Source organism: Pristis pectinata, chromosome 4 (assembly GCF_009764475.1).
Source record: "Pristis pectinata isolate sPriPec2 chromosome 4, sPriPec2.1.pri, whole genome shotgun sequence".
Classification (NCBI taxonomy): domain Eukaryota; kingdom Metazoa; phylum Chordata; class Chondrichthyes; order Rhinopristiformes; family Pristidae; genus Pristis; species Pristis pectinata.
The window spans coordinates 6,638,416-6,662,645 of record NC_067408.1 but is presented as its reverse complement, the minus strand read 5'-3'; the positions used below and the strand labels follow the sequence as shown (position 1 = coordinate 6,662,645).

At 41.9% G+C, this 24,230-nt stretch overlaps 2 protein-coding genes across 7 annotated transcripts in view; both read right to left on the bottom strand.

Annotated features, from left to right (window-relative positions):
- Positions 1-24,230, bottom strand: part of LOC127569075 (protocadherin beta-15-like) — a 212,591-nt gene that overhangs the window by 142,068 nt on the left and 46,293 nt on the right. The window contains exon 1 of one of the 6 annotated variants that reach the window (XM_052013390.1): positions 9,130-11,685. The exons of 4 other annotated variants lie outside the window; for them this stretch is intronic. In XM_052013390.1, the coding sequence (XP_051869350.1) occupies positions 9,130-11,592 (2,463 nt within the window). In that variant the 5' untranslated portion in view covers positions 11,593-11,685. Of the gene's footprint in view, positions 1-2,302; positions 4,763-9,129; positions 11,686-24,230 lie in introns of those variants that run through there. One more of the 6 variants, XM_052013392.1, reaches the window with a different exon arrangement.
- Positions 12,808-23,456, bottom strand: LOC127569079 (protocadherin-10-like). Its single transcript, XM_052013413.1, has 2 exons — positions 20,859-23,456; positions 12,808-12,876 (listed from the first exon to the last, which is right to left on the bottom strand). The coding sequence occupies exons 1-2, from the start codon at positions 23,316-23,318 to the stop codon at positions 12,868-12,870; spliced, it is 2,469 nt and encodes an 822-aa protein (XP_051869373.1). The 5' UTR covers positions 23,319-23,456; the 3' UTR covers positions 12,808-12,867.

Below are 24,230 nucleotides of genomic sequence, written 5' to 3'. Positions count from 1 at the left end.
TCTACCGCCTACCCTCTTCAACCATCTTCATTATCTCCTCACAAAACCCAATCAAATTTATGAGGTAGGACCTCCCCCGCACAATATCACGCTGACTATCCCTAATGTCGATACTTTTTCGAATGCGAGTAAATCCTGACCATAAGAATCTTCTCCAATAATTTTTCGCCACAGATGCAAGGAAACGAGAAAATCAGAATTTCGTTTGAATACTCTCATTAGTGCTGGATCTAAAACTCCAAACACATTCGGAAGACTCAACCGGATTCTGGACGAAACTTCCAACTTAATTCGCGGTGCATAATATTTCTTAGATGATCGTCCAGTCCACCCGAGAATGTACACCCATATGCAACTTTTCAAGAGTATGTTCAATACTCCTATCACTTTCTTGCACTTTCAAGAGAAGCAATGAACCTGCAGGACGATAATCCACGCCACATTTTCCTGGCTTGAAAATATACCGCTGCCCCTTCATAATCACCGAGCCAAAACTCTGGGACCCACTCCAATAAATAAGAATCTGAGCAGCCTTACCATAAAGATTATGGTAGGTCAGCAAATCATTCACAATCACGGGGTTCTCATGGGCAATTGTATTTGGGATAAAAGAAAAGTATTGCCTTAGCAATCTATTTCCAAACGCGGGTTACGAAGAAAAATTTCTGATGGCATGACAGTAAGAAGGTATCGGATATTCAAGTATCAAATCGTGGCATGCAAACCGGTTAAATTGTTTAGACCGTTACTGAATCAGGCTAACGGCAAGCGCTCTCTACTTACATGGTTAATTGTATGCGTATAGTTTCTCGCATGGTTACGTAAACGTTGAATTCGTGCACGACCATAATATTTGAGCATTGAAAAAATCCAGTTAAAGGGCCCTTGTATTTTGACGTTCCTATAAGGACTATCATTTCCTGTCAGTTCCTATCATTAAAAGTTTTATAAAGGACATCCCAATGCCTTCTGCAAACAATATTTTGAGGTGTTATCATTGTCGTAGTTTAGGAAATAAAGCAGCCAGCTTGGGCACAGCCAATCCCCCAAACAACATGATAATGACCAGAAAACCCGATTTTTTAAAATCATTTACCATGGATCACCGAGCTGCCTTTTCTCGAAAGAGTGTAAAGGTGTTATCATGCCTGCCTCAGAGAAGAAATGGTGTGTAGAAGCACGAACTCATGTAAAAGTCGTTACCTCGAATCGTATCGCTTCCGCACCAATTGCTTAGACTTTTGTGTACATCTCTAGATTAAATTTTAAATCAATAATAAAGAAACTTTGAAAATGCTCAACAGACAAGTCAACGTGTGCGGAGAAGTGAACAGTGTTAATGTTTTGGGTCAATGCACTATGTTGTTGAAAAGTGAGAGGACAAAACATGTTTATGTGCATGAATTTTGGTGTGTAAATCGGGTGGGAGATGGTGAGACTAAAGGACATCTCTGTGATAGCAAAGTAAAGTTGTCCATATGTCATAAAGACTCGCAGTGCCGAAGTTACGTCTGGATAACCTTGAATATTGCAAGAAAAATGAGGTCAATTGGCAAGAAGAAAAAATGAAGGAACTGTGAAGTACAGCAGACACCAGTCTCTGGAAATCTGAAACAAAAGAGATTGTTGGATATACGCAGCAGATCAGGGAGTATCTATTGAGAGAGAAAACATGAGTTATGTTTGCAGATGCTATTGTACGGCCTGCTTTAATACAAAATAAATAATGGGAAAGGGTTTAAATTGTTAAACAGCATATTGAATAATGAGGGCTAAAACCTGCAGAGACGAAATAGATGGTTTTGTTGCTCGAGTAATGTTAAGCTTCTTTGCAATAGTGAAGGTGCCAGTGAAGAATAGTGAAGGAAACTAAGGGTCACACTGGCAGATTAACTGGGAGTATTCTTCAAAGTGGTCACTCAATCTACATTTATATCTGTTAATTTAAAGGAGACAACATCGTGAGCACGGAATACACTGCACTAGATTTGACGAAGAACAGGAGAATAGTTTTCCACCTGGGAGGACTGTTATCAACTGATCTACAACTGAGAAGTATTAGTAAACAGGATTAAAATGCCTCTAAAGAGCTCAGAGACATCAAGAACATTCTTGTTTCAAGATACAATATAATTGTATAGCCACTGTCCCATAAAACAACCGAACAATAGTTTGGAAATAGAATGGACACAGAAACTAAAACCCCTGTATCATATAACTTGATAGATTAATCGCACACAAAATACTTGTGTTTCCAAATAAAACTAATGAAGATTTTCTTCTCTGTTTAATACCTCCTCACCTCGGGCATACTGTATTTTTCAGAATTCACCATTTCAGTATTTTCTTTCCCGATAGGTTCGTTCAGCACAAAATTCTTGTCCGCAGAAGTTCTACACCTGCTGGGCACGATGAAATCTCTCCTGGTAGACTGCAATGTCGAACATGACTCGTAACGGAATCTTTGGGAGAGAGGGTCGCCCCCAAACACTTCAACATAGTTTGGTGGTATCTGAAGGCTTTTACTGGCCTTCTGAATTCCATTCAAAGAATTTCTTGAGTCAAGGCAAGAACAAATATCCAAGGAATGATGCTGGTACACCATACCATTTCTGTTTCTGTGAATTTTAACGGCGAGGATGATTAAAATTATGAGAAAAATGCTAGATGTTATTCCCAAGGCTATAACCAAGGAAAGGCTCAGTTCATGAGTGATCCTCGGATCTGAAGGCGAACTGCTAACGCTGGAGAAGGTTTCACTATCAGTCCCAACCACAGACAATACAATTGTCACAGTGGCAGCGAGTGATGGAATTCCATTATCTTTTACCACAACCACTAGCCTCTGATTAGAGGCATCCTTGCGCAAAATTCGACGAATAGTCCAGATTTCGCCAGTGTCTGCGGAAATAGTAAAAAGATTATGATGGGTGGCCTGAAAAATCTGATAAGTGAGTCGAGCATTCTGACCAGAATCGGCATCAGTGGCCGATACCTTTACAAGCAAGGACCCTGGTTCTGTGAACCTGGATAGTGTTTCAGTTGCTGTTGACCCATATTCGGGTAGAGGATGTGTAATCACTGGGGCATTATCATTCTGATCAAGGATAACAACATTCACTGAGGCATTACTGCTGAGTGCTGGTGCCCCAGAATCCCAGACTTGAATTTGAATCTGAAAGGATTTCAATTGCTCATAGTCAAAATTTCTCTCAGCATAGATGACACCACTCGCCGAATTAATTGAGACGAACGAGGCTATTGAGGAATTCTGAACCTGAGACTCCAGGATAGAAAAGTTAATTTGCGCATTTTCTCCAACATCTGGATCGAAGGCCGTCACTGAAAATATGGAAGCCCCAATAATGGTGTTTTCCATAACATTTGCTGTATATAGCGAGCAAGAAAACTTTGGGGGGTTGTCATTTATATCTGAAACTTCTACCCGGATGGTTTTCTTGGAAGTGAGGGGAGGCTCCCCCGCATCCGTACATATTATAGTAATATCATACTTGGGGTTGTTTTCGCGGTCTAGTAGATGTTGTACAAGAATTCTGTAATAGTTTTTTAAAGATGAATCTAGCTTAAAGGGTAGTTGATTAGAAAGTTGACATTCCACATGACCATTTTGTCCGGAATCTCTATCTTCTGCACTGAACAGAGCTACTACAGTTCCAAGTGGAGCGTCCTCGGAAACTGCAGTTGACGAAGACCGTAAAGTCACCTCTGGCGCGTTATCATTCACATCGACAACTTGAACCAACACATCACAGTACTCGGGGATAGCGCCAGAACCCTTATCCATTGCTTGTATGTTAATCTCAAAAGCGCGGATTTTTTCATAGTCCAAGTTCCCTTTGAGTCTGATTTCACCTGTTTTGGAGTTCAGATGAAAGAGTTCACGAGAAGCAGCTGAAATATGGCTACCGAAAGAATATGTTATCTCTCCATTGGGGCCATCGTCCAGGTCAATGGCGTTCAATGTGATTATCAGGGTTCTTTTCGGTGCAGACTCCAATATACTGACCCTGTAAACAGACTGAGAGAAAACAGGCGCGTTGTCGTTTACATCCTTCACTATGACTATGACCTGAACCGATCTCGATCTCGGAGGCAAACCGCCATCCTTGGCTGTTAACGTTAAATTGTGGGTTGATATCACTTCTCTGTCCAAAGGCTTTTGTAACGTCAGTACTGGCCTTCTCCCCTTCCCACTGCGCATTTGTATTTCCAGAGCAAAATATTCGTTTTCTTGTAGCTGGTAGGTTTGCAAGGCGTTAGTGCCAATGTCCGGATCGTGTGCGGGTTCAAGAGGAAATCGCATTCCCGGTACTGCAAACTCTAGGATTTCAAGGCGAAACTGGCTTTTTGGGAAAAAGGGGGTATTGTCATTTACATCGAGAATCTCGACTTGCACCTGGTACAGACTCAGCGGGTTTTCAAGCAAAATATCGAACGATAAGCGGCAATCGAGGTTCGATCCACAAAGCTGTTCTCTGTCAATTATTTCCTTCACAAATAAAATCCCATTCTCCAAATTTACTTCCAAATACTGCTTCCCAGGACTGGGCCCTATCCGCAAACTGCGAGCCGACAGCTGATTTACATCCAAACCTAAATCGGCTGCGATTTTCCCAACAAAGGCTCCTAGTGGCAGTTCTTCAGGAACAGAATAACGAATCTGCCCAGACACAGTACCCCACAACGAGAACAGACAGCACAACAATTGGCATTTTAGCAACCAATATATTTTATATTTCATTTCCAGTAGAAGTCATTCCAATGGTTTCAGGCTCTGACTGTTTTCTTCACTGTTCTTTTAACAGCCAGTCGACGTTAACTAGAACAAAAGCGATACAGAAAATACTCGTACCTTTTGCGAATCTCGAAATATTTCATTCATCTGCTCGTATTTTCCCTACAGTTGCGAGAGCATTCCTGCAAAAATCCCACGGAGCTGCTGGCTATCCAGTTTTCACTGTGTCTGATCTGACGTGATGGTTGCTGTGTCCGGAAGGGGGCTGTTCAGATCACTAATCACAGCTCAGCTCCTGATTGGTGGAGAAACTCATTGATGTTCGACCAATCAGGATTCTGCTCGTTTCTTAAAGCTAGAAGTACTTAAAGTTGCGCAGAATTGTTGTATTTATTGTTGTACAATTGTAATTTATTTCAGCCTGTGGATATTTCTTTTCCGTTACTGTTTTGCCGATCTGAGTTTTTGGAGTCTACGTACGAATTAATATTTAAAAGGCCAAGTATGAAGAAACTTTTCATGATGGGAAAAGATGAATATAAGGAACATATTGGACTGAAGGAACCCATTCTAGATATGACACACGTACATTATTCTTTCTTGAATTTCCAATCATCATAACCTCCTGATTGTGGGTCTACAAAACAAAATTATCTCTGTGGATTCAAGGAGGAATTATCAGTTGATTTTACTGAGACGACCTAGCTTTCTAACAGTGACTCCCTGGATGACTTACTGAAATGAATAAATTCCAATGTGGAAATATGAAATTGGAACTCTGAAAGAAAAACAGAAAATGCTAGAAGAATTCAGTCGGTTTGCCAGCGTCTGAGGGAAGAAAAATGTACCTGTTGAAAAGAATAATATTCGAATGCACAACATTAATTTGCAGAATATCACTGCGTTCTATCATGACTTGAAAAAAAGTACCTTCAGGTACTGAATTTAAAGTTTTCATTAACACCCAAATCTTCGCTGTGACCAGGTGATTTCTGTTTACCATATATCGTGCAAGCTGAAACGACCTGTTCGCGATGAAAGGCATGTTCATTTACTTATCTAACAAAATCATGTTTATTTACTTATTTAACTTATTTAGCATTTATCAGTGGTTTTATGAGATGACGTCATTCCAAATCGTTGCATCTTAGCTATTTTCTGTAAACTTACAGCCATTATGTATTAATTTTTGTCACTTGTCAAGATTCACTGATGGTCTAGTTCTGCGGTCAATTTGTCTGGCGAATTTTGCGTGGCGCAGTGGTCATAGGCATGAGTTAAACAGCACGGGAATTATCCTCGTATGAATTGATCAAGTAATTTTTGGTGGTTACCTTCATGCAGAGAATCGAAGGAGGGATTTGTGAATACTTGTTTTAACTTCAGCTCCCAGTGAGTTCAGGATGGTCTATTTTGGTAAGGAAGGCAAGTACTATTTTATTTTAAAACGAGTGATAGTGACTGTGCTAAGTGAACAAGTTCTGAAAATAATGACGACAGGCCGAATCTTGCTGACACAGGGCTGCCATCTGCACTTGGCATTCATGGTCTCAGTGCTCCTCTATTTAGGTCTAGATATCTTTTTCTGCTTATCTTAAGTAACTCGGATGCCACGGCTCAAGAGACTCCCCAGCAGGTTTTGATGCCGGGTAAAACTACCATCTGTTGTATTTCCCAGGCTTTTTTATAGCTGTTCGACGGTTTTGAAATTTAGTAGCGTTCAAAAACAACTTAAAATGAAGTGTTTATTTTTAAGAACGAAACATTTTCAAAAGTAATAGGAAATTGGCCAACATCCTCAAACAATAAAACATTTAAAAGTAACATTGAACCATACTAAACTAATTTAAAAACATAAGTCTTGCTTTATATGCACAATCCTAAATTGCCATTGAAATACATGCGATCTCAGATCCGATGTCAGGTCTGACAAGACTTCTTCAGGAACTTCACCAGCCCTTGTAAATGTGGATAACTCGAATGATCACTTACTATTAACTTGTGTTCAGAATTCCACTAAAGCAATCAGTGCCCGCATGCAGTAAGTCCAGGACCAATGTTTTCCAAGTATGCAATGATAAATGGCATTCAATCATGGCAACTACTGGGTATTGACCATCACCTAAAGCAGAAGGATATGCACGCCTTCTTGAATTCAATCACATTACATCCAGTTACATTCTAAATTTTACTACTGATCAGGAACTTAACCAAGCCAGCTAGACACATATATGCAAAACAATAGACGGAATCGTGGGAATGGCAGTCTCACTTCGTGATTTCCCACAACTTTTTCACCACCTGCAAAGTACTGTTCCGGGATGTGAATGGTCAACTTCAATAACATTCAAAAAGTATCACACAATCAAAACAATGTTTCCTGTTTTAATGACTATATATAAAATATTTACTCTATCCTCCAAAGAATGCATTACAGCAAATGCATCCCGCTGATTCAAGAGAATCATCTAAATCTTTGCGTCTGTAACCTGGGTGGATCACGACAGCAGATGTATAGCATCATAGCGTTATCAAACATTCCTTCCAGCCAGGGTATTCTGACGAGAAATATATCACCATCTCATAATAATCACTGGCACTATCCCAGAATGTGTGCATAAGCGAACTGTTACAACATTGACTACGGTTATTCCAGGTGGTCATAGAATCACAGAGCACGGAAACATGCTCTTTCGCCTTCGTGTCCATGTCATCCATCAATGATTCATCTACACTAATTCGAATTGCAAGAAGTTGTTCCGTATTCTTCTTTGCTTTTGCAATTCAAGTTCTCACCTCGAATTGTATTAAATGTTGTTAGATACCCATTTGCACCACCTGATCAAACAGTGCATTCCAAATTCCCACCATTCTCTAGCTGAAAGAATTCTTCCTCAAATTCCCTCTATACTTCTTCGCCATTTCCATAAATCTATATCTTTGACGTTCTGTTATTCTGAAAACGTTCCGACCATTTACCCAGTCTTTGCTCCCCTTAATTGTGTATACCTAAACCTTCCCCCCTCAAATTCCTCCATTCCTAGGAAAATACTACCAGACTCTCTAGTCACTCGTGAAACTCTCCGTTCCAGCCCACATCGTGGTGAAATTACTCTGCACTCCCTCCCGTGTAATAACGTTTTATTATATGGTGACCAGAACTGTATAAAGCGCTCGAATTGTGGTCGAGCCAATGTCTCCATGCTCTTATCTTATATACCCTGGCAACGGAAGCCGAGTATCCCGTATGGCTTCTTCACTATTTATCTTCCTGTGCTGCCACCTTGAAGAGTGCTTCGTATGTCAAGGTCCCTATGTTCCACAAAACTCGGAAGGACACTATCATTTATTGTATATGCCCTGCCCTTACTAGTTCCATCAAAGTGCATCGCCTTGCACCCATCAGGACTAATTTCCATATGCTTTTGCTCTGCTTCGTTAATGCCTTCTCAAGAGCAAATACGGATGAAAAATAAATTCTATCTTATTCAGCGACACGTCCTATGACTGATTAATAACACATCATACGGCAGTATCTGGATGGGAATTGCATTATGCTGATCGCAGTTGTTCTGCGTTGATATCGTCCATTGATGGTTTAAGTGCGAACGCACTGAACAAGGAGTCAGTTAATATTTCTTACGGGCTGGTGGAGAGAGAAACGGTGTTAGCGTTTCAGATTGATCACTTTTCATCCAGTTCTGGTGTAATTTCATCAACCTGAAAAGTTAACTCTTCTTTCTCCCTCCGTGTATGCTGCCTGTCTTCCAGCATTCCCTATTATATTTCAGCTGTCCAGCATCTGCATTTTTTTCTTTGCTTTTGGAATACAAGGGGAATTAATCAACCTGGGACGACCCGATAAAGCAACATTTTACTATATTGAATGGGGAAGACTGCACAGAAAAAATGACCAGCAATTAACCAAGGGATTTACGCTACCTATACTGCTTTCAAAAGAAGTATTCATAGTGCCTGCAACATGCTTATTAAGCGGTATGCTTGAAAATTATGGCAAGGTAGGTAAAACGTACATTGCAGAAATTGTGCGCTAGTTTCAACACGAATGAGTATTTCACTAAATTCTAAATGCCTTAGAAAGCCACAAGCGAATCATGGTGGCTTCGAGGGCACTTGATAAAGCCAGTGTATCAATGCCTTGCAGTTACATATAATTGCTATTTGCACAATTTGTAACATCAACTTATACAGCAATTAGGCACGATGATGGGAAGCAGCGTGCACACTGAAATTTTACCTGTAATATTAAATTAATCATAGCAAAGAAATTACTGTAACCCGCAGTCATCAAATACATGTATCTATCCAAATTAAATGTTTGACGATTTCATTTGTTTTCAGAAGCACCTCACCTCAGTATTTATATGGCAATTGGACATCTCGGGCTTTATCATTTCTGGATTTTCTTTCGCAACAGGGTTTTTCTGGACATAATGCATTGTTGCAGATAGCCCACAAGTTTGAGGGGTCGTCAAGTCTCTCTTCGTGGAGTGCAATGTTGAACACGATTCGTAACGGAAACTCTGAGAAAGTGGATCACCTCCGAATACCTCAACATAATTCGGCGGTACCTGAAGGCTTCTACTGGCATTTTGAATTCCATTCAGAGAATTTCTTGATTCTAGACAGCAACAGATATTCTGAGAACTATATTGGCATCCCACACCATTTCTGTTTTTATGGACCTTAACAGCTAGGAAAATTAAAATCACGAGGAAAATGATAGACGTTGTCCCTAAGGCTATGACCAAGGACAAGTTCAGATCGGGAGTGAAATCATCGTTTTTAGATAAACTAGTGGCACTGGAGATCGTTTCACTCCCTTTTACAGATAATTCTATGGTCACGGTTGCAGAGAGAGATGGCGATCCATTATCTGTTACCATAATCACCAGCCTTTGTTTGGAGGCATCATTTCTCTGAACACCACGGATAGTCCAAATTTCCCCCGTGTCTCTTGAGATAGTGAACAGGTCGCGATGAGTAGCCTGAAAAATGTGATAAGTCAGACGGGCATTTTTACCAGCGTCGGCATCAATAGCCGATACCTTGAAAACCAGGTATCCAGGTTCTGCAAACCTGGATATTGTCTCCATTGCTGTTGATCCATATTGGGGCAAAGGATTCACGATCACTGGGGCGTTATCGTTCTGATCAAGGATAACAATATCTACAGAAGCGTTACTGGTGAGAGGTGGGAGTCCAGAATCCTGCACCCGAACGTGAATTTTAAAATCTTTCAGTTTCTCGTAGTCAAAAGATTTTTGCGCAAATATGACACCGCTCTGTGAGTTGATGGAGATATAAGAGGCAATGGAAGAGTCCTGAACCTGAGATGGCAGGATGGAAAAGTTCATTCGAGCGTTTTGTCCTTTATCTGGGTCAAAAGCAGTCAAGGAGTATATGGAAGCTCCAATAACGTTGTTCTCCATGACGTGCACCGTGTGTACGGCCTGCGTAAACCTTGGTGCGTTGTCATTTACATCTGTAACATCTATACGAATCATTTCCGTTGATGTAAGACTGGGGTACCCTGCATCCGTGCATGTTATGGTGAAATCATATCTGGATGTAGTTTCACGATCCAGCGGATGCTGAATAAGCAGTCTATAAATGTTTTCCATAGACGAATCGAGTTTAAACGGCAGGTTATTTGAAATTTGACATTGCACTTGCCCATTTTGTCCAGAATCTTTGTCTTCTACGCTGAACAGTGCTACTACAGTTCCAATTGAGACATCTTCTGGCACTGTACTTGACGTAGACGTCAACGTAACGTCAGGAGCATTGTCATTCACATCGAAAACATCCACCAATACATCACAGTGCTGGGGCATTGCGTAAGGACCATTATCGATTGCTTGTACATTAATCTCAAAAAAATTGCTTTGTTCATAGTCCAAACGCCCTTTCAGTCTGATTTCACCAGTTTTGGAATCGATGCTAAATACTTCAAGAACAGTTTCAGAACTATGGCTACTGATCGAGTACGTTATGTCTCCATTGGGTCCGTCGTCCAAGTCAGTGGCGTTTAGTGTAATGATAAGTGATCCTAAGTAAGCTGATTCTAACAAACTTACCCTATAAACGGACTTCGAGAAAACAGGAACGTTGTCATTCGCATCCCGCACTGTGATTGTTACCTGGACCTTTCCCGATCGCACAGGGACTCCGCCGTCTTCGGCAAGCAGCGTTAACTCGTGACTTGACATTGTTTCTCTGTCCAAAGAACTCTGCAGCACCAACACCGGTAACTTTCCTTTTCCACTGCGTTCTTGTACATCAAGAATAAAATATTCATTGGGGAGGAGCTGGTATGTTTGCAAGGAGTTAGTTCCAATGTCCGGATCGCGTGCGGCCTCGAGGGTGAATCGCGCTCCCGGTGCCATAATCTCAGAGACTTCCAGGCGGATCTGGCTTTTGGGGAAACTGGGAGCGTTGTCATTTACATCGAGAATCTCCACTTCCACCTGGTGCAGACTGAGGGGATTTTCGAGCACAACGCTCAAGGATAAAACACAATCATTGCTCGGCCCGCAAAGTTCTTCCCTGTCGATTTTTTCATTCACAAATAAAATCCCATTCTCTAAATTTACGTCCATATACCGCCTCCTCGGACTGGGCGCTACCCGTAAACTGCGAGCCGACAGCTCCTTTAAATCTAATCCCAAATCAATGGCGATATTCCCAACAAAGGCGCCTCGTTGCAATTCCTCAGGAACAGAATATCGAATCTGCCCAGAAACAAGATTCAAGCGGGCGAACAAACAGCAAAACAGTTGGTATTTCAGCAGGTAATATATGTTATATCTCATTTCCAGGAGAAATCATTCCAATGTTTTCAACCCGACACAAAGCCTTTTAACAGCGATTCAATTTAAATGGGACAGATATGTCGTAGATAATATCTATACCTTGAGAATTGCTGGAATGTTTTCATTTAAATGTTCTCATGTTGCTGTAATTCGAAATGAATCATGCACAAATCCTCCGGAGCTGCTGGCTATCAAGCTTTCACGGCGTCTGATCTTACGCGATGGCGGCTGGGTATTGAAGGGGGTTGGACAGATCACCAGGCACATCTCAGTTTCTGATTGGTAGACAACGTCACAGGCGTATCTGACCAAGTTGAGTGCACCTCATTTCTTAAAGCAGAAGTGCACAAATTGGCGCAGAGTTGATTCTATTTCTTGCTGCACAATTCAAATTTCTTTCAGCCGTTTGGATCTTTCAGAATTTTGCAAAATATTCGTTCTGGACCCGAATTTTCAGGAATAACCGTATTGAATATTTTAAAGGTCAAGTATGAAGAAATAGCGTTCAAAATAATGATCAACTGAAGCAACGTAACTCATCATGATAACAATGCAATAACTTTTATTCTCCATATATAATTATACCATCATAATTTTAAAATTCTTACCACCAATTAATTATCACTTTCCTAATAATGTTGTTGCATCCGAGCATCAACAAGAACAAAAGTAATATATTCAATTGTTTCATCAGAGTAAAGAACTGGTTTCTTCATCATGCTCAAAGTGACCTTTTCTCATCATAATCATAGTGATTTCTTTTCAATTCTGAAGAGTGATTACTCTTGCGTTTTTTATGTCATTGTGTCCTCATATAGTGCATTAATTAAATTTTATCCATAGTTTCCGATATTTGACGAGCCTATGCACAAATATTCGCCATCTTCTTTTCTAAAGCGAAACCTAACGTGGCTCTCTTCCCATAACATAATCATTTCTTAATTATTTTACAGTCTTAATATTCGACCAGCCCTAATGCAGTGTTTCAAATGGAAACGCCACCATTCCCATCTCTCCCATCTCCCCCACGGTTGCTGCTGGACGAATATTCTGATCAATTTGAAAATGTTTCCAAATGTTTTTGAGTTCGCCAGCAGATTGTTTGTTGCTTTATATTAGATCATGCTAACTCATCCTGCCATTCGGAATTACCAACCCACGGCCTCCATACCGTTATCCATACACTTATCATGTTCGGAGATGGATTCTTTTTTATCTTGTCTGCGCAGTTTCCACTTGTATTGTTTATGGGTTGGTCTCTGAATGCTGTTTGGTTTAATGTTTCTAACAATGGGAATTATATAAACGCATTAATACTAAGCAAATCGTTTACTGCATCAGATATTGTCTTTTTCTAAAAGCAGAATAATGCAAACATCTAAAACACATAATTAATTAAGAATATTAAAGGTGAACAAATCCTCAACATTAAAGCGAAATGGCTAATCATCAGATCGATTTCTGGCTTTGGACTAGACATGGAATCCAGCAGCATTGGGAATTGACAATGATCTGAATATACCAGTAATATTAAACCTTATGCTTTTGAAAACGTGCTGAAAATCCGGGACATACTTAATCCCACTGTTCTTTTCGTGTTCACGACAATTTATCAGGGAATCCCACAAAGCTATGGTCCTCAGATGCATACTATTTCTAAAGGCTACCATGGAAATCTGTGCACCTCCGCTGTCATTGGTAACAGCGTTAATATACCAAAGGCTTTGCGTTTCATTTCATTAAGTCTATGATTCTGAAGACGTCTGCAATACTAGATAGCCTTCTGCACAAGAAGCTTTAGTAGAGATACAGTACCAATCTTTATACGATAGTATGCAGCACTACACTGATATATAATATCCATAGAAAGTGAGAAATCCAAATCCAACCAACTATTCTCATACCAGACTTTCCTCAATCATCAATATGGGGATGGAAGCCATTGTAAACGATGCCACCAATAGACTACTTACAAGTATACACAATTGGTTCCATCAGGACACGCAGTTCCAGCAACACGGCAGTTGTTTATCCAAAAAAAATAGTGAGAGTGATGCTCTTGACCTCATGGCAGTGTTCGAATATGCATGGCATCAAAGACCCCCAGGAAAAATCAGAGGGAAACTTTCCGTTGGTTTGAAGAGCAGCTCATACAGAAGTTTAATTTTAATCATTTCGTTTATTTGGAGTAACACTACATTGCTGGTTCCTTTCCAAGTAATGTGCCAACCTGACATAGAGATAAACCACCACTTTTTCATTGTCACTTCATCTCAATCCTTACATTTTTTACGTGGCAACATTAGAAAGAAACTTCACAAGCAGGAGCGCCATGGTTGAATAGTCTCCCCGGAAATCTCTTGGAAAATTCGGAATGGGTAAAGCACTGGTCTGATCTCTGACATTCACTTCACAGAAAAAAATGTTTACAAAGAAGGATACGATTCATTGCTAAAGACTAATAACGCCCAAACCAAGACATCATCACCGCAAGAAATCCTCGGAGCAGTGCCTAGGTCCATCGATCTCAAATGCTGGAACATTTTCATGAGTCAGAGATTTTCGTTTGAGCGCATATTGCTGATTTGCATTCAGTATTCCTCACATAATGAAGCAGTCTGCGGCCACGTGTACTAAGTCCAAGACATTATTCAGGTCTTGACTATGTAGTGATTTAGCATTCATCTATTACACAAATGTTGTGTCGTAGCCATTTTCAGCAATAGGAGATTAGCCATTTATACTCGAATTAAATTACATTACCATCATTGAATCCTCATCTTCTAACATTGATTACACCCTTTAACAGAAGCAATTGAACTATGTACATATATGCTGTATTTGTGACATGAAACCAAATGTTGGGTTCCCTGTCGTCGTTGTCCCTACTCCTAGAGGGAGTAAATCAGCATTTTCCCAGAACTTTTTCTAGTTGTCTGCGTTTGTCACTCTCAGCAAAATTCAGCGCAAAGCTCTCCACAATTTGAACAGGGCATAAAATACCCGAAAAGCATTTAAGTCCACCACAGAATGCACTGGAAAAACTCATTGATACTTATTCACAAATGTCTGCCAAATCTCTCCAAACAAGGAGTAGAAGAGCAACAGGTACCTGACAGCATGACAAATCCCTTGTGGCACTTTGGCTGTAATGTAAAATCAGAGGCCGTGTTTCTGTGAATATTCCAGGTTTTCTGTATTTACAACACAGAAAGAACATAGGCATGTACAGCAATCCTGTATGTGATTGCCGACCACGATGAAAATTGAATATCCCATTTGCGTGCCGGTGGTCTGTATCTTTTTATACCCTGCCTGTTCACGTGTCCGTCTCAATGCCTCTTAAACATTGCTATCATGTCCAGTCCCACTACTTCCCCTTCCCGTCTCACCTGAAAACAACGCCCTCCAGTATTTCATAATTCCCACTGGGAACAAGACTCTGACGATCTACCCTATTCATGCATTTCACAATTTTATATATTTCTATCAGGTTGCCCCTCAGACTTCGAAGCGCCAGGGAAAACAATGCAAGTTTGTCGAACCTCTCTTATAGCTCATTCACTTTAATCCAGGCAACATTATTCCTCGCTATCCACAAATTCACCAATTTTCATGTTATCTGCAAATTTACGAATCAGACGAAATATTTTATAATCCAGATGACAGAAGCGGTAGGAATGATCCTTAGAGAACACCACTGGTCAAAGACATACAGTCGGAAAAAAAGCTACCTGTCTACCACTGCTGCCCTCTTCCTTCTATAACTAACTCAATTTTGGATCCAATTTTCCCAAATCACAATGAACTCCATGTGGCTTATTCTTTTGGATCTATCATGAGGGGCGTTATCAAATGCTTGACTCTGTCTATAGTTCTCGCTGCCTCTGTAAAGCAGCCTGCATGATCAAAGGACTGCAGATGCTGGAATCGAGGTGAAAACAGCGATGATGCTGGAGGAAATCAGCAGGCCAGGCAGCATCTGTGGAGAAAAGCAGACGGTCAACTTCCCGGGTCAGGACCCTTCTTCAGGACTGAAGATAGGAAAAGGGGATGCCCAATATGCAGGAGGGGAAAGCAGAGCAGTGATTGGTGGACAAAAGAAGGGAGGCGGGGTGGGCACAAGGTGGTGATATGCAGATGCAGGTAAGAGATAGTGATAGGCAGATAGGAGGGGAGAGCAGATCCACTGGGGTCAAAGCTAAGGAAAGAAAGGAAAAAGGAGGGGGGTGTAGAAAAAAAGAGAGATAAGGTCGGAAAAGGAAGAAGAGAAGAAGCATGGTGGGAGGAGGTTTGTGGGGAAGGGGGTGGATATTACTTAAACTGGGAGAATTCAATGTTCATGCCGTTAGGCTGTAAGGTTCCAAGACGGAAAATGAGGTGCTGTTCCTCCAGTTTGCACTTGGGATTCTCCTGGCAGTGGAGGACGCCGAGGACTGACATGTCAGTGATATTGTGGGAGGGGGAGTTGAAGTGACTGGCAACGGGGAGATGCAGATCGTGGTTCTGGACAGAGCGCAGGTGTTCTGCGAAACGGTCACCTGGTCTGCGTTTGGTCGCACTAATGTAGAGCAGGCCACACGGAGCACCGAATGCAGTAGATGATATAAGGAAGGTGCAGTTGAAACTCTGTCTCACCTGAAAGGACTGATTGGCTCCCTGGATGGAGGTGGTGTAGGGACAGGTGCTGCACCCATGGGGGGTGGGGCTGTTGAAAGTCTCCGGGGTGGGAGCAGGATGGGTGCGGACGGAGGAGTGAACTAGTGAGTCGCTGAGAGCGCGGTCCCTGCAAAAGGCAGAAAGATGTGCGGAGGTAAAGATATGCTTGGTAGTGGGGTCCTGTTGGAGATGGCGCAAGTGACAGAGAATGATATGTTGGATCCGTCGGCTGGTGGGATGAAATGTGAGAACAAGGAGGACCATATCCCTGTTGGTTCTGGGAGGGGTGGCGTGAGAGTGGAGGTGCAAGAAATGACAGAGATACAGGTACGAGCTCTCTCGACCACATTCGGGGGGAATCCCCAGTTAGAAAAGAAGTTAGACACCACGGATGTCCTGGAGTTGAAAGCCTCATCACGGGAGCAGATGCGGTAGAGGTGGAGAAATTGAGAAAAAGGGATAACATCTTTGCAAGAGACAGGGTGGGAGGAGCTGTAATCGAGGCAGCTGTGGGTATCAGTGGGTTTGTGGAAGATGTCGGTGGACAAGGAATCTCCTGAGATGGAAATGGAAAGATCTAGAAAGGAGAGAGAGGTGTCAGAGATAGTCCAAGTGAATTATGGAGCAGGGTGAAAAACTGTAGCGAAATGTATGAAACTTTTGAGTTCCCCACGGGTACAAGAGGTGGCACCAATGCAGTCATCGATATAGCGGAGAAAGTGTTGAGGAACGGGGCCAGAGTAGGCTTGGAACAGAGACTGTTCAATGTAGCCAATGAGGAGGCATGCATAGCTGGGGCCATGTGAGTGTCCATAGCTACGCCCTTCGTCTGTATGAAGTGGGAGGAATCGAACGTGAAGTTTAGGGTGAGGACAAGTTCAGCAAGGCAGAGGAGAGTGTTAAAGGAAGGGGACTGGTTTTGCCTCTGGTCAGGAACGAAGCAGAGGGCGGTGAGGCCGTCATGATGGGGAATGGAGGTATATAGGGACTGTACGTCTATGATGAAAATGAGATTGTTCATGCTGAAGAACGTAAAGCCATGGAAGAATTGGAGAGCATGTGATGTGTCACGGACAGTGTTGGGAAGGAATTGGACCGGGGGGGGGGTCAGTATAGTGTCCAGGTACGAGGATACGAGCTCCTTGGGACAAGGGCATGCAGAGACAATAGGTCCGCTGAAACAGTCCTTCTTGTGGATTTTGGGGAGGAGGTAGAAGCGGACAGTCCTAGGTTGCAGTATTATCATGTTGGTAGCTGTGGGGGGCAGGGGGCAGGAGATCTCCCGAGGTGATGAGGTCAGTGATAGTGCATGAGATAATGTCCTGTTGGTCCTTGGTGGGGTCATGGTTCAGGGGTAGGTAGGAGGAAGTGTCCGAGAGTTGCCGTTAGGCTTCTGCACGGCAGATGTCAGTCCACCAGACTACCACGGCACCACCTTTGTCGGCTGGTTTGATGACAATGTCAGGCTTAGTGCCGAGGGACTGGAGAGAATAGCGTTCAGGAGGGGTAAAGGTGGAGTAGGTGAGAAGGGTAGGGAAGTCAAGACGGCTGATGTCACACCAACAGTTGGTTATGAATAGGTCCAGGGAGGGTAACAGGTCCGGTGGGTGAGTCCAAGTGGAAGACGTGGGCTGGAGGCGGAAGAACAGATCATTAGAAGGGGGAGAGGACGCCTTACCGAAGAAAAAGTCCGCATCAAAGTCCCCATCCATCCCGATCATTCCCTCTTCCCTGTCCCGTCAGGCAGAAGCTACAAAAGCCTGAAAGCACGTACCACCAGGCTCAAGGACAGCTGCTATCCTGCTGTTACAGGTCTATTGAACAGTCCCCTAGAACGGTAAAATGGACTCTTGACCTCGTTATGACCATTCACATTAATGTATACTTGCACTGAACTTTTTCTGTAACTGTGACACTTTACTCCGCATTCTATATTGTTTTACCCTGTACTGCCTCAATACAATGTGTAATGAATTGAATTGTATGAAAAGCACGCAAGACAAGTTTTTCACTGTGTAAGTGACAATAATAAACCAATTCCAATTCTAATTCCATTTTGACAACAACTACCACCTACCCCTTCAACCATCTCCATCAATTCCATAAAAAAATCAAATTTTAGAGGCATAAACTCCCCGCACAAAATCATGTTATCATCAATAAGCCCTTACTTTTCCCAAATACTGGTAAATCCTGACCAAAAGAATCTTCTCCAATAACTTCCCGACCACTCATGACAGGAAACGAGCAAATCAGTATTTTGTTTGAATATTCTCCATTATTGCTGGACAAAACTCCAAACACATTTGGAAAACTCAACGATATTCTGGACGAAGTATCCAACTTAATAAGCAGTGCATGTAATATCTTAGATGTTCGTCCAGTCCACCCTAGAATGCACCGTAACATACCACTTTTCAGGAGCATGCTCAATACTCTTATCACTTGCTTGCACTTGCAGGAGAAACAAAGAACTCACAGTACCATAAATTCCACGTCACATTTTGCTGACTTGAAAATACACCGCTGCCCCTTCATAATCACCGGGTCAACATTCTGGGACTTCAAGAAATGACGATCTGAGTACCCTTACCATAAAGATTATGGTGGTTCAAAGGGTCATTCATAAACACGTTCTCAAGGGCAACTATTTTTGGGATAAAAGAAAAGAACTTTCTCAGTGAACCATTTCCAATCGCGGGTGACAAAGACAAATATTTCAATTTCTGATGGCTTCACAGGTTGAAAGTTCCGGATAGTCAAGTGTTAAATCGTGGCACGCAAACCCGTTGTTTAGTGTTTAGACCGTAACCGAATTATGCTGAAGGAAAGCACTCTCTATTTGCATGCTTAACTGTATGCGTAGAGTTTCTAGCATGGTTATGTAAACGTTGAATTTGTGGACAATTATAAAATTTAAACATTAAACGAATCCACTTGAAAGGCCCTTGTATTTTTATGTTCGTATCAGGACATCCCAATGCATTTTACAAACAATATTTTGAAGTGTTATCATTGCTGTAGTTTAGGAAATAAAGCAGGCAGCTTGTGCCAGTCCCCCAAAGAGCAATGTGATAATGACCAGAAAACCTGTTTGTTTTGTAAATACTGATATACCATGGATTATCGATCTGATTTTTCTCGAAAGTGACAAGATGCTATCATGTCTACCTCAGAGAAGAAATTGCCTCACGAATAGTCGTTACCTCGAATGGTATCGCATTTGTACCAATTGCTTAGATTTTTGTGCACACCTCTCCAGACTGAATTTTAAACCAATAATAAAGAAACTGCGAGAATACTCAACAGACAAGTCAACAGACGGTCAGTAACACCATGTTGTTGAAAAATGAGAAAAACAAGCATGTTTAGGTGCATAAAGATTGGACTGGGAGATCAGGTGGGAGATAGTGAGAATAAAGGACATCTTTGTCATAGCAAACTAAAGTTGTCCGTGTGCCATTAAGACTTCCAGTGGTGACAAAAGTACGTCTGGAGAAGTTTAATATTGGAAGAAAAATGAGGACAATTGGCAAGAAGAAAAATGGTTAAACTGTGAAGTACAGCAGACACCAGTCTCTGGAAAACTGTAACAAAAAAGATTGTTGTACATGTTCAGCAGATCAGGTAGCATCTGTAGAGAGAGACAGTATGAGTTATTGCTGCAGATGCATGTTGTTGCGACTGGCTTCAATACATAATAAAGATTGGGAAAGGATTTACATTGCTAAGCTGCATATTGAATAACGAGGGCTAAACCTTGCAGAGAGGAAGTATATGGTTTTGTTAATCGAGCTAACGTTAAGCTTCGTTGCAATAGTGGCGTTTCCAAAAGTCAGAGTGGGAGTGGAATGCAGAAATAAAGTGAAAGGAGAATGGAAACTGAAGGTCACAGTGACAGACCAAACGGGAGTATCCTTCAAAGTGGTCACTCAATCTACATTTGCACCTGTCAATTTCACCTGTAATGGGTGGGAAGTTCAAGGAAGATGTCAGAGGAAGGTTTTTCACCCACAGATTGGTTGGTGCATGGAATGCGCTGTCTGGGGTGGTGGTGGAGGCTGATACGTTGGTCAAGTTCAAGAGATTGTTAGATAAGCATATAGAGGAATTTAAGATAGACGGATATGTGGGAGGAAGGGGTTAGATAGTCTTAGGTGTGGTTTGAAGGTCGGCACAACATGGTGGACCGATGGGCCTGTATTGTGCTGTATTGTTCTATGGTTCTAGTTTAGAGAAGACCAGATTATGACCACGGAATGCACTGCACGAGATTCGCAGACGAATAAAGAAACTGTTTTTCACCTGCGAGAACTGCTTTGGTCGTAGAGACGGGTGTGTTATCAACTGACCTACAGCTGACAGTATTAATCAGCGGGATTAAAAATGCTTCTCAATACCCCAGAGACATGGAAAACATTCCTGTTTCAAGACATAATATAATTATATCGTCACTGTCCCATAAAACAGCCGAACAAATATGCAGTTTGGAAACATAATGAGCATAGAAAATAAAATTATTTTGCCGTATACCTCGATAGATTGGCGGTACAACAAAATACATTTGTTTCCAAAAAAAAATTTTCTTCTGTTTAAAATCACCTCACCTCAGGCACACTGTAATTTTCAGAGTTCAACGTTCCAGTATTTTCTTTCCTAATAGATTCGTTCAGCACAAAATTCTTTTCTGCAGAAGTTCTGCATCTGCTGGGCAAGATGAAATCTCTCTTAGTAGACTGCAATGTCGAACATGATTCGTAGCGGAAACTTTGGGAGAGAGGGTCGCCCCCAAACACTTCTACATAGTTTGGTGGTATCTGAAGGCTTTTACTAGCCTTCTGAATTCCATTTAAAGAATGTCTTGATTCAAGGCAACAACAAGTACCCAGTGAGTGGTGCTGGTATACCATACCATTCTTGTTTTTGTGAACTTTAACGGCGAGGATGACTAAAATTATGAGAAAAATGCTAGATGTTATTCCCAAGCCTATAACCAAGGAACGGCTCAGTTCAGGAGTAAACCTCGGATTGGGCGACGAACTACTGACACTTGGGAAACTTTCACTGTCAGTTCCAACCACAGATAATACTATAGTCACAGTGGCAGAGAGTGATGGAATTCCATTATCTTTTACCACAACCACCAGCCTTTGATTAGAGGCATCCTTGCTCAAAATCCGACGGATAGTCCATATTTCGCCAGAGTCTGCGGATATAGTAAAGAGATCATGATGGGTGGCCTGAAAAATATGATAAGAGAGTCGAGCATTCTGACCAGAGTCGGCATCAGTAGCCGATACCTTGACAATCAAGGAGCCTGGATCTGTGAACCTGGATATTGTTTCTATTGCTGTTGAACCATATTCGGGTAAAGGGTGTGTAATCACTGGGGCATTATCATTCTGATCCAGGATCACAACATTCACTGAGGCATTACTGCTGAGCGCTGGCGCGCCAGAATCCCGCACTTGCACTCGAATTTGGAAGTTTTTCAATTGCTCGTAGTCAAAAGATCGCTGAGCATATATAACACCACTCGCGGAATTAATCGAGACAAAGGAGATTGTTGAGGTATTTTGAACCACAGACTCCAAGATAGAAAAGTTCAGTCGGGAGTTTTCTCCAACATCGGGGTCGAAGGCCGTTACAGAAAATATGGAAGCTCCAATAACGTTGTTTTCCATAACATGTGCTGTGTATACCGGGCGAGAAAATATTGGTGCGTTATCATTTATATCTGAAACCTCTACCCGGATGGTTTTCGTAGAAGTGAGAGGAGGGTCCCCCTTATCCGTGCATATTATAGTAATATCATATTTGGAGGTGTTTTCACGATCCAGCATATGCTGTATAAGGATTCTGTAGTAGTTTATCACAGAGGAATCGAGCTCAAAAGGCGAGTGAGTTGAAATTTTACATTGTACTTCACCATTTTGTCCAGAATCGCTGTCTTCTGCAGTGAACAGAGCCACTACAGTGCTTGGTGGATCATCCTCCGAAATTGTAGTTGAGGAAGATCGTAAAATTACCTCCGGCGCGTTATCATTTACATCAACAATTTCCACCAATACGTCGCAGTATCCGGGTATAGCGCCAGAACCCCTATCTATCGCCTGTACGTTAATCTCAAAGGCATTGATTTCTTCGTAGTCCAAGTTCCCTTTGAGTCTGATTTCACCAGTTTTGGAGTTCAGATCAAAAAGGTTACGGACAGTAGCAGAAATATAGCTGCCGAAAGAATATGTTATCTCTCCATTGAGGCCATCGTCCAGGTCAGTGGCGTTCAATGTGATGATCAGGGCCCCTTTTGGTGCAGACTCCAACAGACTGACCCTGTAAACCGACTGAGAGAAAACAGGCGCGTTGTCGTTTCCATCCTTCACTATGACGATAATATGAACCGTACCCGATCTCGGAGGCAGACCGCCGTCCTTGGCGATGAGTGTTAAGTTATGGATAGGTATCGTTTCTCTGTCCAAAGGCTTTTGTAACAACAGTACTGGCCGCTTGCCCGTCCCACTGCGCATTTGTACATCCAGACTAAAATATTCCATTGGCTGCAGCTGGTAGGTTTGCAAGGTGTTAGTGCCAATATCCGGATCGATTGCGGGCTCCAGAGGAAATCGCATTCCCGGTGCTGCAAACTCTATAATTTCAAGGCGAAACTGTGTTTTTGCGAATCTGGGAGCATTGTCATTTATATCGAGAATCTCCACTTCCACTGGGTGCAGACTCAAAGGGTTTTCAAGCACAATGTTCAGGGATAAGCGGCATTCGATATTCGACCCACAAAGCAGTTCTCTGTCGATTCTTTCCTTCACAAATAAAATCCCATTCTCCAAATCTACGTCGAAATACCGGTTCCTCGGACCGGTCGCGATCCGCAAACTGCGAGCCTTCAGCTGCTTTACATCTAAACCTAAATCGGCTGCGATATTCCCAACAAAGGCTCCCAGTTGCAGTTCTTCAGGAACAGAATAACGAATCTGCCCAGACACAGTACCCCACAACGAGACCAGACAGCACAACAATTGGCATTTTAGCAACCAATATATTTTATATTTCATTTCCAGTAGAAGTCATTCCAATGGTTTCAGGCCCGGACTATTTTCTTCATAGTCGTTTTAGCAGAGAGTCCGCGTTCAAAAGAACAAAAGTGATACAGAAAATACTCATACCTCTTGCGAATACCTCGAACTATTTCATTCAAATGCTCGCATTTTGCCTACAGTTGTTTGACGATTCCTCCTAAAAATCCCACGGAGCTGCTGGCTATCCAGTTTTCACTGTGTCTGATCTGACGTGATGGCTGCTGTGTCGTGAAGGGGGCGTCCGGATCACTAATCACATCTCAGTCTCCGATTGGTGGAGACGCTCATTACTATTCGGCCAATCAGGACATTGCTTGTTTCTTAAAGCTGGAAAGATTTAAAGTTGCTCATTGTTCTATTTATTGTTGCACAATCAAAATTTATTTCAGCATTATAGAACTTTTTGTCTTGTTCTGGTTACTGTTCTGCTGATCCAGTTCTCGGAATGGATCTATGAATTAATACATTAAAGACCAACTGTGAAGAAACTGTCTACGCAGGGAAATAAATATAAAGAGCAAGAATGGTCTCAAGGATCCCCTCCTTTTGATCCACATAAACTATTCCTTCTTGATTTTCCTGCAGCTTTCAACTTTTGATTGTTCTTTTTGGAAGGCAGATTTTTCTCTACGATTCAAGAAGGAAATCGCTTGATTTTGTTGAGATTTTGTCTTTTTTACAATGGCAATTTACTGGGCCGATTGTTGATATTTGGATTTTTAAACAGATAAACTATTTCTGTGAAAATATGCAGGTGTTAGAACTGCCATGTAAATCATAAAATGCTGGAAATAGTCAGTCGGTCAGGCAGCATCAGTAGAAAGAGAAATCTAATGCTGTAGCATGATTTAAAGAACCCGTTAGAAAAGTAGTGATGGTATTTAATGC

What these genes read in the sequence shown, in the direction of transcription:
- LOC127569079 (XM_052013413.1), bottom strand. Translation starts at nt 23,318, where the DNA reads ATGAAATATAAAATATATTGGTTGCTAAAATGCCAATTGTTGTGCTGT.